This window comes from Erinaceus europaeus, chromosome 12 (assembly GCF_950295315.1).
Source record: "Erinaceus europaeus chromosome 12, mEriEur2.1, whole genome shotgun sequence".
Lineage (NCBI taxonomy): Eukaryota > Metazoa > Chordata > Mammalia > Eulipotyphla > Erinaceidae > Erinaceus > Erinaceus europaeus.
Genome location: NC_080173.1, coordinates 48,582,182 through 48,597,877, shown reverse-complemented (window position 1 = coordinate 48,597,877; position 15,696 = coordinate 48,582,182). Strand labels below are relative to the sequence as shown.

Below are 15,696 nucleotides of genomic sequence, written 5' to 3'. Positions count from 1 at the left end.
TACGTTTACATATAATAATAATAATAATAATAATAATACAAGTAAAACCAAGACAATGTTTGCTAGACCAAAGGAAAGAAGTTTATTAGAAAACAAACATGCCAATGAGATCTATGATCTAAGGCAGGCAGATGGGCATTATCTACTGTCAAAAAAATTGAGAACTTATTTGGCAAGACTGGGTATTCAGTCAACCTCTGGTTAACTTGAGGGCTTAGGGCTCAGGTAAGAGATCTGTTAGAGAAATGGGCACATGATCTTTTTCAGAAAGTTGGTATCTTGCTTAGATACTCAACAGAAAGGGGTAGTCCTGTCTTGACCACTTTATGAAAGAAATCTACTTTTCTTTGATCCTGACTGACATGCAGACTAGGTACTGGAGCTCCAGGAAGTTGCCCTGTGGGTCCAGGGGCTCTCAGCAGGTGCAGCAGGGGGTGGTCCTGCAAGTGGTCCTGCAAGGGGCAGGCTGGCAGCAGGGGGGGCGGCAGCAGGGGGCCTGCACAGAGATGGGCTGGCAGCAGGTGGATGCCCAGCAGCAGGGCCTGCAGACCACAGCAGTGCAGGAGGTGGGGCAGCAGCTGATGGGGCGACAGCAGCCCTGCTGCAGGCAGCAGGGGTCACAGCAGATGGGGCGGCGGCAGGGCTCACAGATGGGGCGCGTGCAGTGGGGCACGCAGGTCACTGGCCTGCACACTGTGGTCTGGCAGGACACTGGGCGGCAGCAGCAGGGGTCTCGGCAGCAGCAGGGCTGGCAGCAGGGCTGGCAGCAGGAGGAGCCACAGGAGGAGCCGGTCATGGTTGTGTCTGGGGCTGGACTGGATTGTGTTGTTCAGAGGAGTTTGGGTGTTTTCAGGAGTGAATGGCTCTTCTCCTTTGGAGGCCCTTTATATACCCTGCCCAGATGGTGATATTTCTTGTTTACCTTTTAGCCAATTAATTAGAATTTTGTTTTGACTAATGGTTGCATTTTTGGTGCCATTCTCATGACCTCATTAGTGATCTTGTATCACTGTGGATACGGATGCATTTATCCTGTTCATCTTCACATTCTGAACATAGCCATTTGAGATGGTAATAACTTCTGATGCTTATTTGGAATAAATGGCATCTATTGAGTCAAATCAAACAGGAAATGTAATTTAAATAATAATAAAACATATAGAACTTTCTAGAGCACCGACTAAATACAATCCTTTACCCCCAAGAACAATATCTATATGTGAATCAGACAGACATTAAGATGTTTCCATGGATATTCATCTAATATAATGTAATTCAAATGTTTGCAATGGGATATGAGTTCATATACTTGTGTGGCAAGAGTTTGCTTTTGTAGATCACAGAAGTTTTGGAATAAAACATCTAAGATTGCCGGTTTTTTTGTTTGTTTGTTTTGTTTTTCTGCTTTTCTTTAGTTTGTGAGCAACCTTGGTCCTTCTGGCCACAGAAGCTGACTTTCTGGCTAAGACATGACATTTATATTTGACCCTCTTGAGTATTTGACATAAAATCATGCTTTGAGAACAGTTTTCTTAATATACCTTGACTATGACCATGATTCAGCAAAATGGCATTGTTTTCAGCCATCCCTGGTACTCAGGAGGCTCCTTGGGAGATCACTCAGCATTTCTGTGCTGGCACTGCTGTACTGTGAGGAGATGCTGTTGATGGCAGCTAAGGAATTTCAAGGGAGACACAGTCTTATTCCATGGCCATTGTTTCCCTCCTATTATTCATTAGGAAGGGTTTTGGATAATCAGTTTAGCATCATTCTTTCACTTAGAAGAATGTGTCTCAGATCCTGGGCTTTCAAGTTCCCCAAATAGAATTTCAAAACTTTAAAAAAGAATGAAAATTGATAAGCTTATAATTACAACTGGTGAACTGGTGAACTAGGGAAAAATCAAAGTCTCATTGCTGAAGATCATTAACTCATATTTTCTTTTCATTTCATGTCCATTGACTATAGATGTAATTTATTTATAAAATTAAAAAATAGAAAATATTGAAAAATCCATAGGATAAGAGGGGTAAAATTCCACATATGTCCTACCACCAGAATTCCATATCCTATTTCCTTCACTGGGAACTTTCCTATACTTTATCTTTCTGGAAGTATGGACCCAGGATCATTATGGGATGCAGAAGGTGGAAGGTCTGTAATTGCTTCTCCACTGAACATGGGCAGGTCTATCCATACTTATAGCCTGATTCTATCTTCCTCTAGTGGGGCAGGGCTCTGGAGGGATGGGATTCCAGGGTACACTGGTAAGGTCATCTGCCCAGGGGATATGTTTTAAACCACAAGCAGATACGTATTGAAAAAAAAAATTGTGTATCAAAATAAAATCAGCTAAAGCCACTTTGCATAATTATCAGTTTGTTGTTATGGTGAGAACATGAAAACAAACCACTATCATAGCAACTTTCAAATCTTTGATAGAGTGCTTTAGTCACAGTCACCATGCTATATGTTAGATCTCCTGAAGTTAATTATCTTATAACTGAAAGTTTGTGCACTTTGATCAATATTACCTCTTTTTTTTTTCACTACTCAGCCCCTGGAAATCACTATTCTACCTTGTATCTGTAAATTTAATGTTTTTGATTCCATATATTAGTGGGATCAAAAGTGTTAGTCTTTCTCTGTAGGATGCCAATTAGCATATTGCCTTCTGAGTTAAATCATGTTACCAGTTGTTGGTCTGCTTCTAAATTCTGCTTCTATGACCCCTTCTATTTCATTGGTTTAATCCCCCCCCCTTAACACTATATTCTATTTACATAACCACTGTTAACTAAGCACCGCCCTGCCTCCAGGGCATTGGTTTAATCCTCACTGTTTTGCATGCTTTTTCCTTCTCCCCACCCCCTATCCTACGTACATCCTCTTCGGACCTGACACTTCTACCTCAGGATATACAAGGACAGGACTGTGATTAGAGATAGCTTAGATTGCTCTGCGTTCCACATGAATAAAGAACTGCGTACTACTCAGCCATGAGTCCCTGGTCATCTCTCTCCCGCCCAAGAAGCTAGCCTGGCATAATGGTGCCCAAACAGGATTTCCACCTTTATAATGGCTAAATAATATTCATATATGTATATATGTGTGTGCATGTAAATAAGTAGATACAAAACTATCTAACCATAAACAGATATCTGTATAGATGCATGGGTAAACAAAGTATGATATATTGACTATCTATCTAGCTATTAATCACATTTTCTGTATTATTTGAGATAAAGATCAACTTTTAGGTTGCTGTGAATAATGATACAATAAACATAAATATACAAATATTTCTTCAAGAATGAAATTGCTGGATAATAGGGTAGTTCTAATTTTCATTCTTTGAAGATGACAATGTTAACATTGTGACTCTACCAGTTTCCTTTATCTCATTTCTTTTATTTATTTATTTTTCTTTTTTTTTGCCACTAGTATTAGTGCTGGGGCTCAGTACCTATACTATCAATCTACTGCTACCTGTGGCCTTTTTCTACCCCCTGGCCCCTTTTGTCTTTATTTGATAGAAAGAGAGAAATTAAGAGGGAAGGGGGAAGTAGGGGGAGAGACAGAGGCATCTGCAGCACCTACTTCACTACTAGTGAAGCAGACCCCCTGCAAGTAGGAAGCAGGGGCTTGAACCAAGGTCCTTGCACATGGTAATGTGTGCTCTTCACCAAGTGTGCCACCCTCAGCCCCCAATTTACATTCTAACCAATAGTACAGAGAGGTCTCTCTTTTCTTTCTTTCTTTTTTTAAAGCTTATTATTTATTTATTTAATTTATTTTTTAGAGAGAAATGGAGAGGGGAGAGGAAGACAGAGAGGGGGAGAGAAAGACACCTGCAAACCTGCTTCACCACCTGTGAAGCAACTTCCCTGCAGGTGGGGAGCTGGGGCTCGAACAGGGATCCTTATGCTGGTTCTTGTGCTTTGTGCCACATGTGCTTAACCTGCTGCACTACAGCCCGACTCCCGGGGTCTCTCTTTTCATCTTCACTTGCATTTTTTTTTATCTCATATCTTTTTAAGATAGTTATTCAAACAGGTTATGGTGATACAATACTGTGGCTTTGATTAACTTCACTCTAGAAACTAGAGGTGTTGAGCAACTTTTCATGTCCCCTGCTGATCATCTGTTTTCTTCAGAAAAAAAAGTTCATTCAAGTCTTCACCCCATTTTTTAAATTGAATTACTTTTTAGTATGGAGTTATATGAGTTCCTTCCATGTTTTGGATACTAATCCTTTATAAAACGTATGGTTTGCAAGTATTCCCTTCAGTTCTACAATTTTTCTGCTCGTCTTATGGGTTGTTTCTTTTACTGTGCAGAAAATTTTAGTTTAATGTAGTGCCAGTTGTGTAGTTTTGCTTTTGTTATATATGCTTCGTCCTTGAAATCAATTTCGTGACACTAAGGGAGCTTCATGATGTTCACACTATGTGTCATGACATCCTCATTAAAAGCTACATGAAACTTCAACATTCAAAGACTGATGTCTTCACTCAGATACTTCAGATCAAAGTTACTCTAAAGATACTTTCCCTTTATAAAGAGCTACAAAAATACAGATCACATGAGACTCTTGATAAGTGCTTCTGTAAGCTCTTTTGTCAGTGCTCCTACTGTTTGTTTAGTGTAGAACACTTGCCCTCACCCCGAAGGCAGAATCTTTTCCAGGTAGAGAGGAGATGGCTCATGCCAATATGAGCTGTGATTTGACACTGGTGGCAAGCCATATGCTATTTTCTGATGCCACTTATCCTAAAGTCAGACAGAACTCACTAAAAACCATTAACTTGGGCTGGGGTTATAGCATAGTGGTCATACAAAAAGACTTATGCTTGAGCCACAAAAAATTTCAGGTCTTGAAATTGGAGCAGCATGGAATGTTCCTACTAATAACCACAGAATGTGAGCTCAGATCTAGAGGGATGCAGAGGTCACACAGGCTTCTAAGATAATTATGGTCCCCAGATCACATCAAATCAATGGGGTTTACAGTCAACAATTTTTATATCCCTTCCCCATATTAGGGAGCTACTTTCTTCCCTGATCCAGCTTTCTGGTCCTTTTCTCAGCCATGACATCATCTCCCCAGACAATAACTTGGATCCACCTGCATATCAGATTTCAGGCTCAGGAAAACACACACACACACACACACACACACACACACAAACAAACAAAACACTAGTATATCTACAGGCCCTTTGAAATATAACTAAAATATGCCTACTAGCTATCTATAAATTAGAGGACCCCCCCAACACTTCATATGCACTATTCCAAACTTTAGGTCCATGATTGTTCAACAATTTGTTTGGCTTTGTATGTTAACTCTCTTTTTAGCCACCAGGTTCCAGATGCTAGCAGGATGCTACCAGACTTCCCTGGACAGACAACCCACCAATGTGCCTTGGAGCCTGGCTTCCCCAGAGCTCATCCCTACTACAGAAACAGAGAGACAGGCTGGGAGTATGGATCGACCTGTCAATGCCTATGTTCAGCAGGGAAGCAATTACAGAAGCCAGACATTCAACCTTCTGCATCCCACAACGATCTTGGGTCCATACTCCAAGAGGGCTAAAGAATAGGAAAGCTATCAGGGTTGGGGATGGGATACGGAGGTCTGGTGGTGGGAATTGTATGAAGTTGTACCCCTCTTGTCCTATGGTTTTTTCAGTGTTTCCTTTTTATAAGTAAAAAATTTTTAAAAAATCAGGTTCACTCCCCAGCACTACCATGATCAGGAATTCAGCAGTGCTCTGGTGAAAAAAAAAAAAAGACAGACATTAACTGGTTCATAGATTGGATAAACTAATATTTGTCAGTCATCAAGTACAGATTATTAACATTTTTTATAAACAAAAGTCTTCTGCTAACCAAATACATATGTGTATATATTATGTATGTATGTATGAATGGATGTATACACATGTATTTATCACTGGGTCTTCATTCCAAATCAACTTTTTCATATCAAGAAAGGGGGTGGGAAGAAAGATATAACAACACTGAAATTTTCCCCAATGTGTTGGGGGTTAGGTCTGAACCTGAGTCATAGCATGGCAAAGTTGGCACTTCCCCAGGTGAGTTGTCTTATTGGCCTAGCAGATAACTATCTTTTAAAGGCACGTTGTATTGGTGCCTTTTAAACTCTAAATTTTGAATCTAGAACAAAGATGGATATACTTGGCGTTTTTAATGTCCAGTTTTTTTGCTCACCACTGAGTATGTATTAAATAAAATTATTCATTGACTTGGGTTAACAAAACCATTAGCAACATAATGACTCATATGTGAAGCACAAAAGGTACCAGGTTCAATATAAGGCATTACCCAAACCTACAACTGTTCGGCACTCTGGTTAAAAGTAAATTACCACAAAAACCATAATTTAATTGAGAGGGGCATTAGGTTTATTAGAAAGGAGATAACATGGTATAGGAGTTAGATTGGGGTCCTGAGGAGAAGATGTACTCTTTATCAATAGTTATTATCAAAAGGTGTCATTACTAGCTGTTTTGTGTTCATTTGAAAAGATGAGTAATGAGTATTTTAGGAAGATGTATTCTGCAGTGAAGTCCTATAAGAGTGTGCCAAGGTCTAGGGAGGCCATAGTGGTGGTGCATTGCTTGGCAGAATGAAGTAGTCCTGCAGGAGGTCACCTTTTGCAAACAATCTACTTTTCTTTGATCCTGACTGACATGCAGACTAGTTGCTGGAGCTCCAGGAAGTTGCCCTGTGGGTCTGGGGGCTCTCAGCAGCTGCAGCAGGGGGTGGTCCTGCAAGTGGTCCTGCAAGGGGCAGGCTGGCAGCAGGGGGGGCGGCAGCAGGGGGCCTGCACAGAGATGGGCTGGCAGCAGGTGGAGGCCCAGCAGCAGGGCCTGCAGACCACAGCAGTGCAGGAGGTGGGGCAGCAGCTGATGGGGCGACAGCAGCCCTGCTGCAGGCAGCAGGGGTCACAGCAGATGGGGCGGTGGCAGGGCTCACAGATGGGGCGCGTGCAGTGGGGCACGCAGGTCACTGGCCTGCACACTGTGGTCTGGCAGGACACTGGGCGGCAGCAGCAGGGGTCTCGGCAGCAGCAGGGCTGGCAGCAGGAGGAGCCACAGGAGGAGCCGGTCATGGTGGTGTCTGGGGCTGGACTGGGTTGTGTTGTTCAGAGGAGTTTGGGTGTTTTCAGGAGTGAATGGCTCTTCTCCTTTGGGGGCCCTTTATATACCCTGCCCAGATGGCCCCAGGGTCATATGGTCATTTTCTTGTTTTCTATCTGAAATGACACTGACAGTTTAACATGTTTTCTAGACATTTTTTAAAAAGTGTTCAGTTCTCATAAAAATGTTTTCCTTACGTAGTGTAAAGCTATTACATTTTGCTATTTATGGTTCAGATATGAACATAATAACCCTAACTTCAAAGACTCCAATTATCTCTATAATTCAATGATGAGTTTTGCCCACTGATGTTTTGATAGCTGTCATACTCTGGTTACTAATAGTGGAAATTAAGTGCCCAAGTCATAGTGTTGTTTTCTACTGCTAGTTCTCTTGGGTAAGACAGGCTCAGAAAGATATTACAGACAAATTTTAAAAGTGATAGTTTATCAACAAAAGAAGAATTTTTCAGTTCAGCTTTTGGAATTGCAGAAATACATCCTAGCTGTCCTTTATCATCAACCGATTTTTTCCTCATTATTTTTATTTACTTTCTTTCCTTCTTGATTGCATTAGTGATTTAATATAGAGTTACAAAATTACAAGATACAGGTCTGCAACTGCACATGGTTCCCACTACCAGAGCTCTCCATTATAAGCTACAGCAGTTCTCCCAAGGTTGCAGATTGGGTTAACTATTATTTCTACAACTGTCTTGTCTATATTTGCCCACTTTCTTTTTATGGTCCCATCTTTTCTTCCTTTCCAAGTCATACATATACCTCATGCTACATCCAAATGTCCTTCCCTTTTTCCTCCTCTCTCTCTGGTTTCTGATGGAGTTTAAATTCAGAGCCCTCTGGTCATCTTCCACCTTCACTTCTCCCCCAGTGGAAGCATGGATCAAACTTACTATTGGAGTGCAGAAGGTGGGAGTTCTGGCTTCTGTAATTGCTTCTCTGCTGGACAGGTTGGCAGGTCAATCCATACCCCCAGCCTGTTTCTATCTTTCCTTAGTGGGTTAGGCCCTGGAGAGAGTAGGTTCCAGGACACATTGGTGAGGTTGTCTTCTCAGGTAAGTCAGGATGTAATCATGATAAAATCTGCAACTTGGTGGTTGAAAGGTGAAAGTAGGACAAAATGATTAATGAATAGGAAACAATAAGAAGGAGTAGAGCAAATGAGAACTAGGATCTTAGGCTGGAAATAACTTGAAAGCTAACATGGAGTTGGATAAAAATATTGTCTGAGAAGATAGTGTCAGAGTTGAGAAAAGGGCTAGAAAGTTGGATTGGGGCAGAGAATAGCTCACATTATTGAAAAAAACTATAAATAAAATTAACCATTTATCCCATCCACCTAACTCAGGGCCTATATATGTATTTATATTTTAAAACACAAGAGCCTATGTAACCTCTGAGTTCCTACTGGTCTGAGCTCACAATTCATGGCCACAGCTGGGTTGGGTCACATTGTTTTTATTATGATAGAATATGTATATCATAACATTTACTATATTAACTCTAGGGTGCTCAAGTCTCTTATATAGAATGACGTAATATTTGCAAATTGCCACCATATATTTCCTTTATATTATAAATCATCTCTAGATCACTTATAGTATCTCATACAATATAAATATTATACATGTAATTGTTAGAACATTTTGTTTGGAAGACAATAAAAGTAAAAAAAAAAAGCCTATACAGATATTATATAGATGCAGCATCTTATGTCTAACAACAAACAATTTTGGATTTGTTGTTGGTTGAATCTGGGAGTGCAAAGTCCTTCTGATTGGAGGGCCAATTGTAGTTGTTTCTTGTGAAGTAGCTAATGGTTAAGGTCATCTGAAAGGACTCTGTCTCATCAGTGTCCTCAGGAATATCTCCAGCTGTGTGGGAGATAATTTCAAAGTAAACACTAAGGAGATAATATCAAACTTGAACATAATTGAAGAGCCATAGGACACTATAAATAAAGCCACCATATGGATGAAGGTTGTGGCTTGTTGGCATATCAAAATCCCCAGATTGATCCCAGCAAAATTGCTCTCCAACCCCACATTCTACCCCAGTAGTTCTTGTTTCAGTGCATGAGTTTATCTCTGCTTATGGAGTCAATTGTGATTTTTAAGTTTTATTTAGAAAATATTTATTACTAACTTGATAGAGGTTTATATAATTATGAGTTTCAGGGATGTAGTTTCATACTTGTACATGTGTAAATGTAAGTTGCCATAACCACCATCAAAATTCTATGCCCCCCCAATAACCAGCACAGTTTTCATGAAGTATACAAGAAATCTTGATTACTTTTTTCCCAAAAAATCTGTTGCTTTAGTTATATATGTTCCATGAATAAATGAAACTATTCTGTAGTTGTCTTTCACCTCTTAATTCACTTAGCACAATCATCCCTTTGGTCACAAATAAAAGGATCTCATTTTCTAAACTGCAAAGTAATTTTCATTCGATAGGTAGCCCATCGCTTCTTCATCTGCTGCTGGACATTCAGGTTTTTTCCATACTTTGTTTCTTCTGGATGGTGCAGCTATGAACATTGGGGTGCTTATATTGCTTCAGATAGGACTTTTCATACCCTTAGGATATAAGTGAAGTTTCAGGATCATAAGGTTCAGGATCATTGTTGTTTGTTTAAGGAATCTTCATACTGTTTGCATTCCCACCAATAGTGTAAAGAGTTCCTTTTCTTCCACATCTTTGCCAATATTTTTTGTTTGGTTGATGTAGACCATTCTCACTGTTGTGGGGTGGTATCCTCATTGAGGTTTTAATTTGCAGGTTTCTAATGATAACTGACATAGAATATATATATATTCACATATGTGTGTGTATATGTGTGTGTGTGTGTGTGCCATTTGTATGTCTTCTCTGGAGAACTCTTTATTCAGATCTTTTGTCTACTTTTTTATTGGATTCCTTGATTTATTGTTGTTGGGTTTGATGCTTTCTTTCACTTTTTTGCTACCAGGATTATCTCTGTGGTTCCATACCTGCATGATTCCACTGCTCCCAGTGAACTCTACTCCCCCCCACCACCAGGGTTGTCCTAGGGAGAGGCTTGGTGCTAGAAGTACAAATTCACCACTCCTGGTAGCAATTTTTCCTTTTTTAAAATTTCTATTATGCTTGATAGGACAGAGAGAAATTAAGAGAGAAGAGGGGATAGAGAGGGCGAGAAGATAAGACACTTGCAGACCTCCCTCACTGTTCTTGAAGAGCCCCCTGCAGGTGGGAAGTGAGAGCTTAAACCCAGGTTCTTGAGCATAGTAATATGTATGCTTTATCAGGTGTGCCATTGCCTGGGCCCCTACTCTACTTTTTTTTTTTTTTAATGGGTGGAAGACAAAAAGATAGAGGAGAGATACCACAGTACCGCTTCATCACTTGTGAAATCTTTCCCATCTCTTCTGCAGGTGCTCTCATATAGTAGATGGGACTTGAACCCAGGTCCTTGCACATTGTAAAGTGTCCACTGTACTGGGTGGACTATAATCTAACTGATGATTTATCTATACATTTTAAATAGTCAACCCTTGTCAGATGTATGCTGTGCACCTATCTTCTCCCAATTATTAGTCTGTCTTTTTGTACTTGTATAAATGTTGTTTAATGTCTAGAAGCTTTAAATTTGATGTGGTTCCATTTATTTACTGTCTATTTCCCCTGGTCAATGGGGTTAATACTCTAAATGTCAATTGTAATTTTCCTTTGTTTCAAGTTTGTGGGGCCTATAGGAAAACTGTGTCACTCTGCTATTTTATAGCTTGCATCACTGGACTTACTGGATTTTGCATATTCTTTTTTCTGTTTTTTTTTTTTTCACAGTAGGTATATTTTGATCTGTGACTGAAGATTCCAGCTAATCTCCCCCTTTTTTAGTACTAGCACTCTCTTTTTATTTTTTTTACCTTTTAAAAATATTTTACTGGAGATATTAATGATTTACAGTAAATAAAATTGTTGATACATTTTTTTCTGTAAAACATTATCACCTCCATCCTAAGTTCTCTTCCACCATCGAGCACTGGGACTTGAAAACCACCCACCTCCCCAGAGACCTTTACTTTGGTATAATACACCAAACCCAGTCCAAGTTCTACTTTATGTTCCCCCTTTCTGTTCTTTTTTTTCTCATCTTCTGTCTATAAATGAGATTACCTCATATTCATCTATCTCTTTCTGGCTTATCTCATTTAACATGATTCCTTCAAACTCCATCCAAGTTGAGGTGAAGAAGGTGAATTCATCATTCTTAATAGCTGAGTATTAGTCTATTTGTGTAGACAGCAACACAGTTTGTAAACTATCTTTTTGATCATTCTGCTTGTGTAGCCCCATGTAGCTAGCTTATCCAGGCCTGACCAGATCTGCCCAGGGCAAAGAGTTACTATGGAAACAACATACTCTACATACAAGAAAATACCGTAAGAACAAATATCTAGAAGGTGACAAGGTAAATTCTGAGAGAGAAAAGCAGAGGTAGTGAGATAATTTTTTTAAAAATGAGGATCATGAATTATGAAGAAGTTAGATTTGTGGTAAACTCTCAATCCTTGGTAAAGAGCAAATTCCTTTGTGCATATGGAAGTTTTGAAAGTAGTGGGTTTTGTGTTAAGAAATATTCATAATAAAGAAAAACTCTCTTTGTCAAGTGTCATATTGCTCAATTATAAAAAAAAAAACTAAGGGCCCTTTACTTAATATGTAGTTTTTGCCAGTATATATCTTGGCCAATTGTATACAGTGTTTCTTTTAAAGGTTATCAAGGGATGACAATAATGCTGTCTGAAGAGATTAAAAGATTTTCTTTTTGTGTGTGTGTGTAGTTATGTAGAGTAAATTAGGAATGTGCATTGTACATTTACAAAAACAACCTAAATCAACCTCTGTACCTGAATAGCAGAGACCTGAATTCCATATCTTGACTGAATAATAGAGGAAGATCTGACCTGTTACTGGCCCACCTAACCTCATGGCTGGACCAAGGAACAATATAATGGAAACAGATGTGGGGGATCTGGATTTGGGCATAGTTTCTCCTTCCTCTACCTTGTAGCATGGTTTCATTTGGATTTAATTAATAAACATTTCTTCTTTCTTTCCTTATTTATTTTAAACTTCTTGTTTACATTTTATTATTTTATTTATTTATTTATTTATTTATTTATTTATTTATTGGATAGAGACAGCCAGAAACAGAGAGGCAAGGGGTGATAGAGAGGAAGAGAGACAGAGAGACACTGGCAACACTCACAAAATTTTCCTTCTGCAGGTGGGGGATAGGGGCTTGGACCTGGGTCTTTGTGCATTGTAATACGTGCACTCAACCAGGTGTGTTACTACCTGGCCCCAATAAATCTTTCTTCTTTAGCACCAATATTATGTTAGTCTATAATTGATGGTGGATGAACGAACTAAGATGTTTATAAACATTTACATATTTTTACAGGTGATATTTCAAAATGACTTTAACAAAACCTATTTCACCATAAGCAAATTGATATAAACAGAAGTCATATTCCTATAGTGTATTTATGGTCATGATGATATCACCAAACTTCCATATACAGATTTGAGATATTTCTGATACCAAGAAATAATTTTCACTCATTCACTTGGTGGTCTATCTGCTTATTCTAGTGTAGAGGCTCCATTGACCAGAGTTTATTTAAGCAGATCAGGACACAAGACTGGAAGCAATTCCATTCAAGTCAAGTTTCAATCTCAGGGCATACTCACTCAGACTGGAACTACTGAGACAGAGCAATATCCTTACATGCACACCTTTGGGATGCAGATGGAAATCCAAATATGCAGTTAAAACACATACAGACATGGGGGAAAAGTGTAAAATCTGCACAGTGACTCCTCAGGGAATTGATTTTATTGAGCAGAAGAAAATAGCAATGAGTAAAACTATGTTGTCTGAAGGTCTGCTGCATATATTTCTCAGGAAGACAGTAGCGCTTAGTTTAGTTTCGGACCAGCCAGGAATTGTATTAAAAAATGTGTCCAGTATAGACTAGTGTTATCACTATCTCAACTATTCTAATAGTTGTATTCATGGTAAAAATTAAAAATGCTCCTAGCTAAGCCATATCCCTCCCTCCCTTCTCATCAGCTGTGTACTCATCAGAGTTAGTGTTGGTAATAGAGATGCTAGAGGGAGATTTGAGGGGAAATATGGTAGTGGTTCCTTCATTATACACAGTGGTCACTACATAGGCTGTTAAATTAGTTAACAATTTTGGTCCTGACTCAGGGATCTTCCCCTTTGACAATTGCAGGATGGACTGTGAGTCAAGTAGAAGATCAGAGAGAACTCTGTTTCCTCAGCTTCACCACAAAACATGTAGCTTGAAATATGAAGATGCTTCACATGAGACCTTCTGACCTTCTGACTATTTGAATTGCTATTAAAATTACTCTTCTTAACCCTAATCTGTTTTCAAAACTAAAAAAGAAAAAAAGAAGAATGCAGAACAATCTTTTTTTCTTTACATAAATTTAAACAAACTTTTGAAGATTAGCAAAGATGAAAGAACAATACATTTGCTTCTCAGAAATTTTTTAATTGTGTTTACCACACAAAACAAGCACAAATATATTATTATTGTGGGAGAATATCTCACTTGACAAAACTAGATTTGAGAGAAATGAGGAGTCCATGGGATAAAGCTTAGTTCAAGATTTTTTTTTTTTCTAGAAAGGAATTCCAATGACAAAAGCTTAAATTTTGCCTAAGATTATCAAAGAAGATTAGAACTAGAAACGTTACGTGAGAAAATAGTCAGCTACTACCTAACATAGTTATAGAAGAGCATGTAAGTTGCAAAGGTGATGTGTCTCTTTTAATGGGGCAAAGGTGGAAAGAATTTGTGCATTCCTCAGAACACCAGATGCTGTCTCCTGTCTGACTGCAGAGTCCTGCAGGGAGTCACCTTTTGCAAACAATCTACTTTTCTTTGATCCTGACTGACATGCAGACTAGGTACTGGAGCTCCAGGAAGTTGCCCTGTGGGTCTGGGGGCTCTCAGCAGCTGCAGCAGGGGGTGGTCCTGCAGGTGGTCCTGCAAGGGGCAGGCTGGCAGCAGGGGGGGCGGCAGCAGGGGGCCTGCACAGAGATGGGCTGGCAGCAGGTGGAGGCCCAGCAGCAGGGCCTGCAGACCACAGCAGTGCAGGAGGTGGGGCAGCAGCTGATGGGGCGACAGCAGCCCTGCTGCAGGCAGCAGGGGTCACAGCAGATGGGGCGGCGGCAGGGCTCACAGATGGGGCGCGTGCAGTGGGGCACGCAGGTCACTGGCCTGCACACTGTGGTCTGGCAGGACACTGGGCGGCAGCAGCAGGGGTCTCGGCAGCAGCAGGGCTGGCAGCAGGGCTGGCAGCAGGAGGAGCCACAGGAGGAGCCGGTCATGGTTGTGTCTGGGGCTGGACTGGGTTGTGTTGTTCAGAGGAGTTTGGGTGTTTTCAGGAGTGAATGGCTCTTCTCCTTTGGGGGCCCTTTATATACCCTGCCCAGATGGTGATCATTCCCAAACATGGTTATTTCCTGGAGTTGTGGCAGCCTATTGAGATAAAAACTCTAAATAATATATTAAATTGCTGAAGCAACAATTCCCACATCATGGGAGGTTCCTTTCATTTCACCCCATCTCCTCTGAATCACCAGGAAATTATTTATGTCATTAGTAAAATTACTCATCAAGTAGTCCATCCTTAAAGAGTACACCATGTGATAATCTGAAAGTTTAAATAATCAAGAGATGCCAAATTACACTTTCTTCTTCACCATCTATGACTAAGTATGTGACTATCATGCTCATGAAGTTATGGCCTGTTTTTTGATTAACATAAATAATCTCTTTAAGAAAGATGGGGGGTGCACATCAAAATGGCTCATAATGGAGATGTGTAGCCATTCTTCTATGGGAAGAATGGTCATTGCTTCTATAAAACACTACACTGTTTCTCCTTGCATATAAGTACTGAACTCCTAAAGTTACTAAAGTGGTTTTTGTTTAGGAACCTGAGTTGGCCTATGATTCATAGTAACCAGTGAGACATTTACTATGTAAACAGTGCTGTACTATATGAGAGTGTGTAACCAAACATGTAAGACAAAAAGTTATTATGAAATTCTTGTTAAAATACCCAGCAGGCTAGACACCTGTCTCACAAGGCTTGCTCAGAACATAGTGCTCTGTCATATCTCATGGTGGTTCCCCACCCTGCCGCTCCCCGTCTTACCCCGGGAAGCACGAGGAGATTTTTCTGACAGACATATACTATACACTGTGGAAACACTGTTGAGTACTTGGACATACATCTCATAATCACCAATTTTGTATTCAAATACTATTGAATAAATACTATTGAATTGTCTATTTAAAAAAGATATTCTCATTAGTATTTACTATTGTTACATCTCTTATTGTTTATTAGGGCTAAGACAGGTATTTGGTTTGCCAAATGAGGGAGGGACAGAACTCTAGTCTAATTA

The 15,696-nt window shown here is 39.8% G+C and overlaps 1 protein-coding gene across 1 annotated transcript; it reads right to left on the bottom strand.

Moving 5' to 3' along the window:
- Positions 1 to 13,747: 13,747 nt before the first annotated feature.
- LOC132541929 (keratin-associated protein 2-3-like) lies at positions 13,748 to 14,675 on the bottom strand. The gene has a single exon (XM_060203520.1). It carries the CDS (start codon positions 14,608 to 14,610, stop codon positions 14,230 to 14,232), a length of 381 nt encoding a protein of 126 aa, XP_060059503.1. The 5' UTR covers positions 14,611 to 14,675; the 3' UTR covers positions 13,748 to 14,229.
- Positions 14,676 to 15,696: the final 1,021 nt, after the last annotated feature.

Bases quoted from the DNA above. Each gene is read 5' to 3' on its own strand.
- LOC132541929 (XM_060203520.1), bottom strand. From the start codon at position 14,610: ATGACCGGCTCCTCCTGTGGCTCCTCCTGCTGCCAGCCCTGCTGCCAG.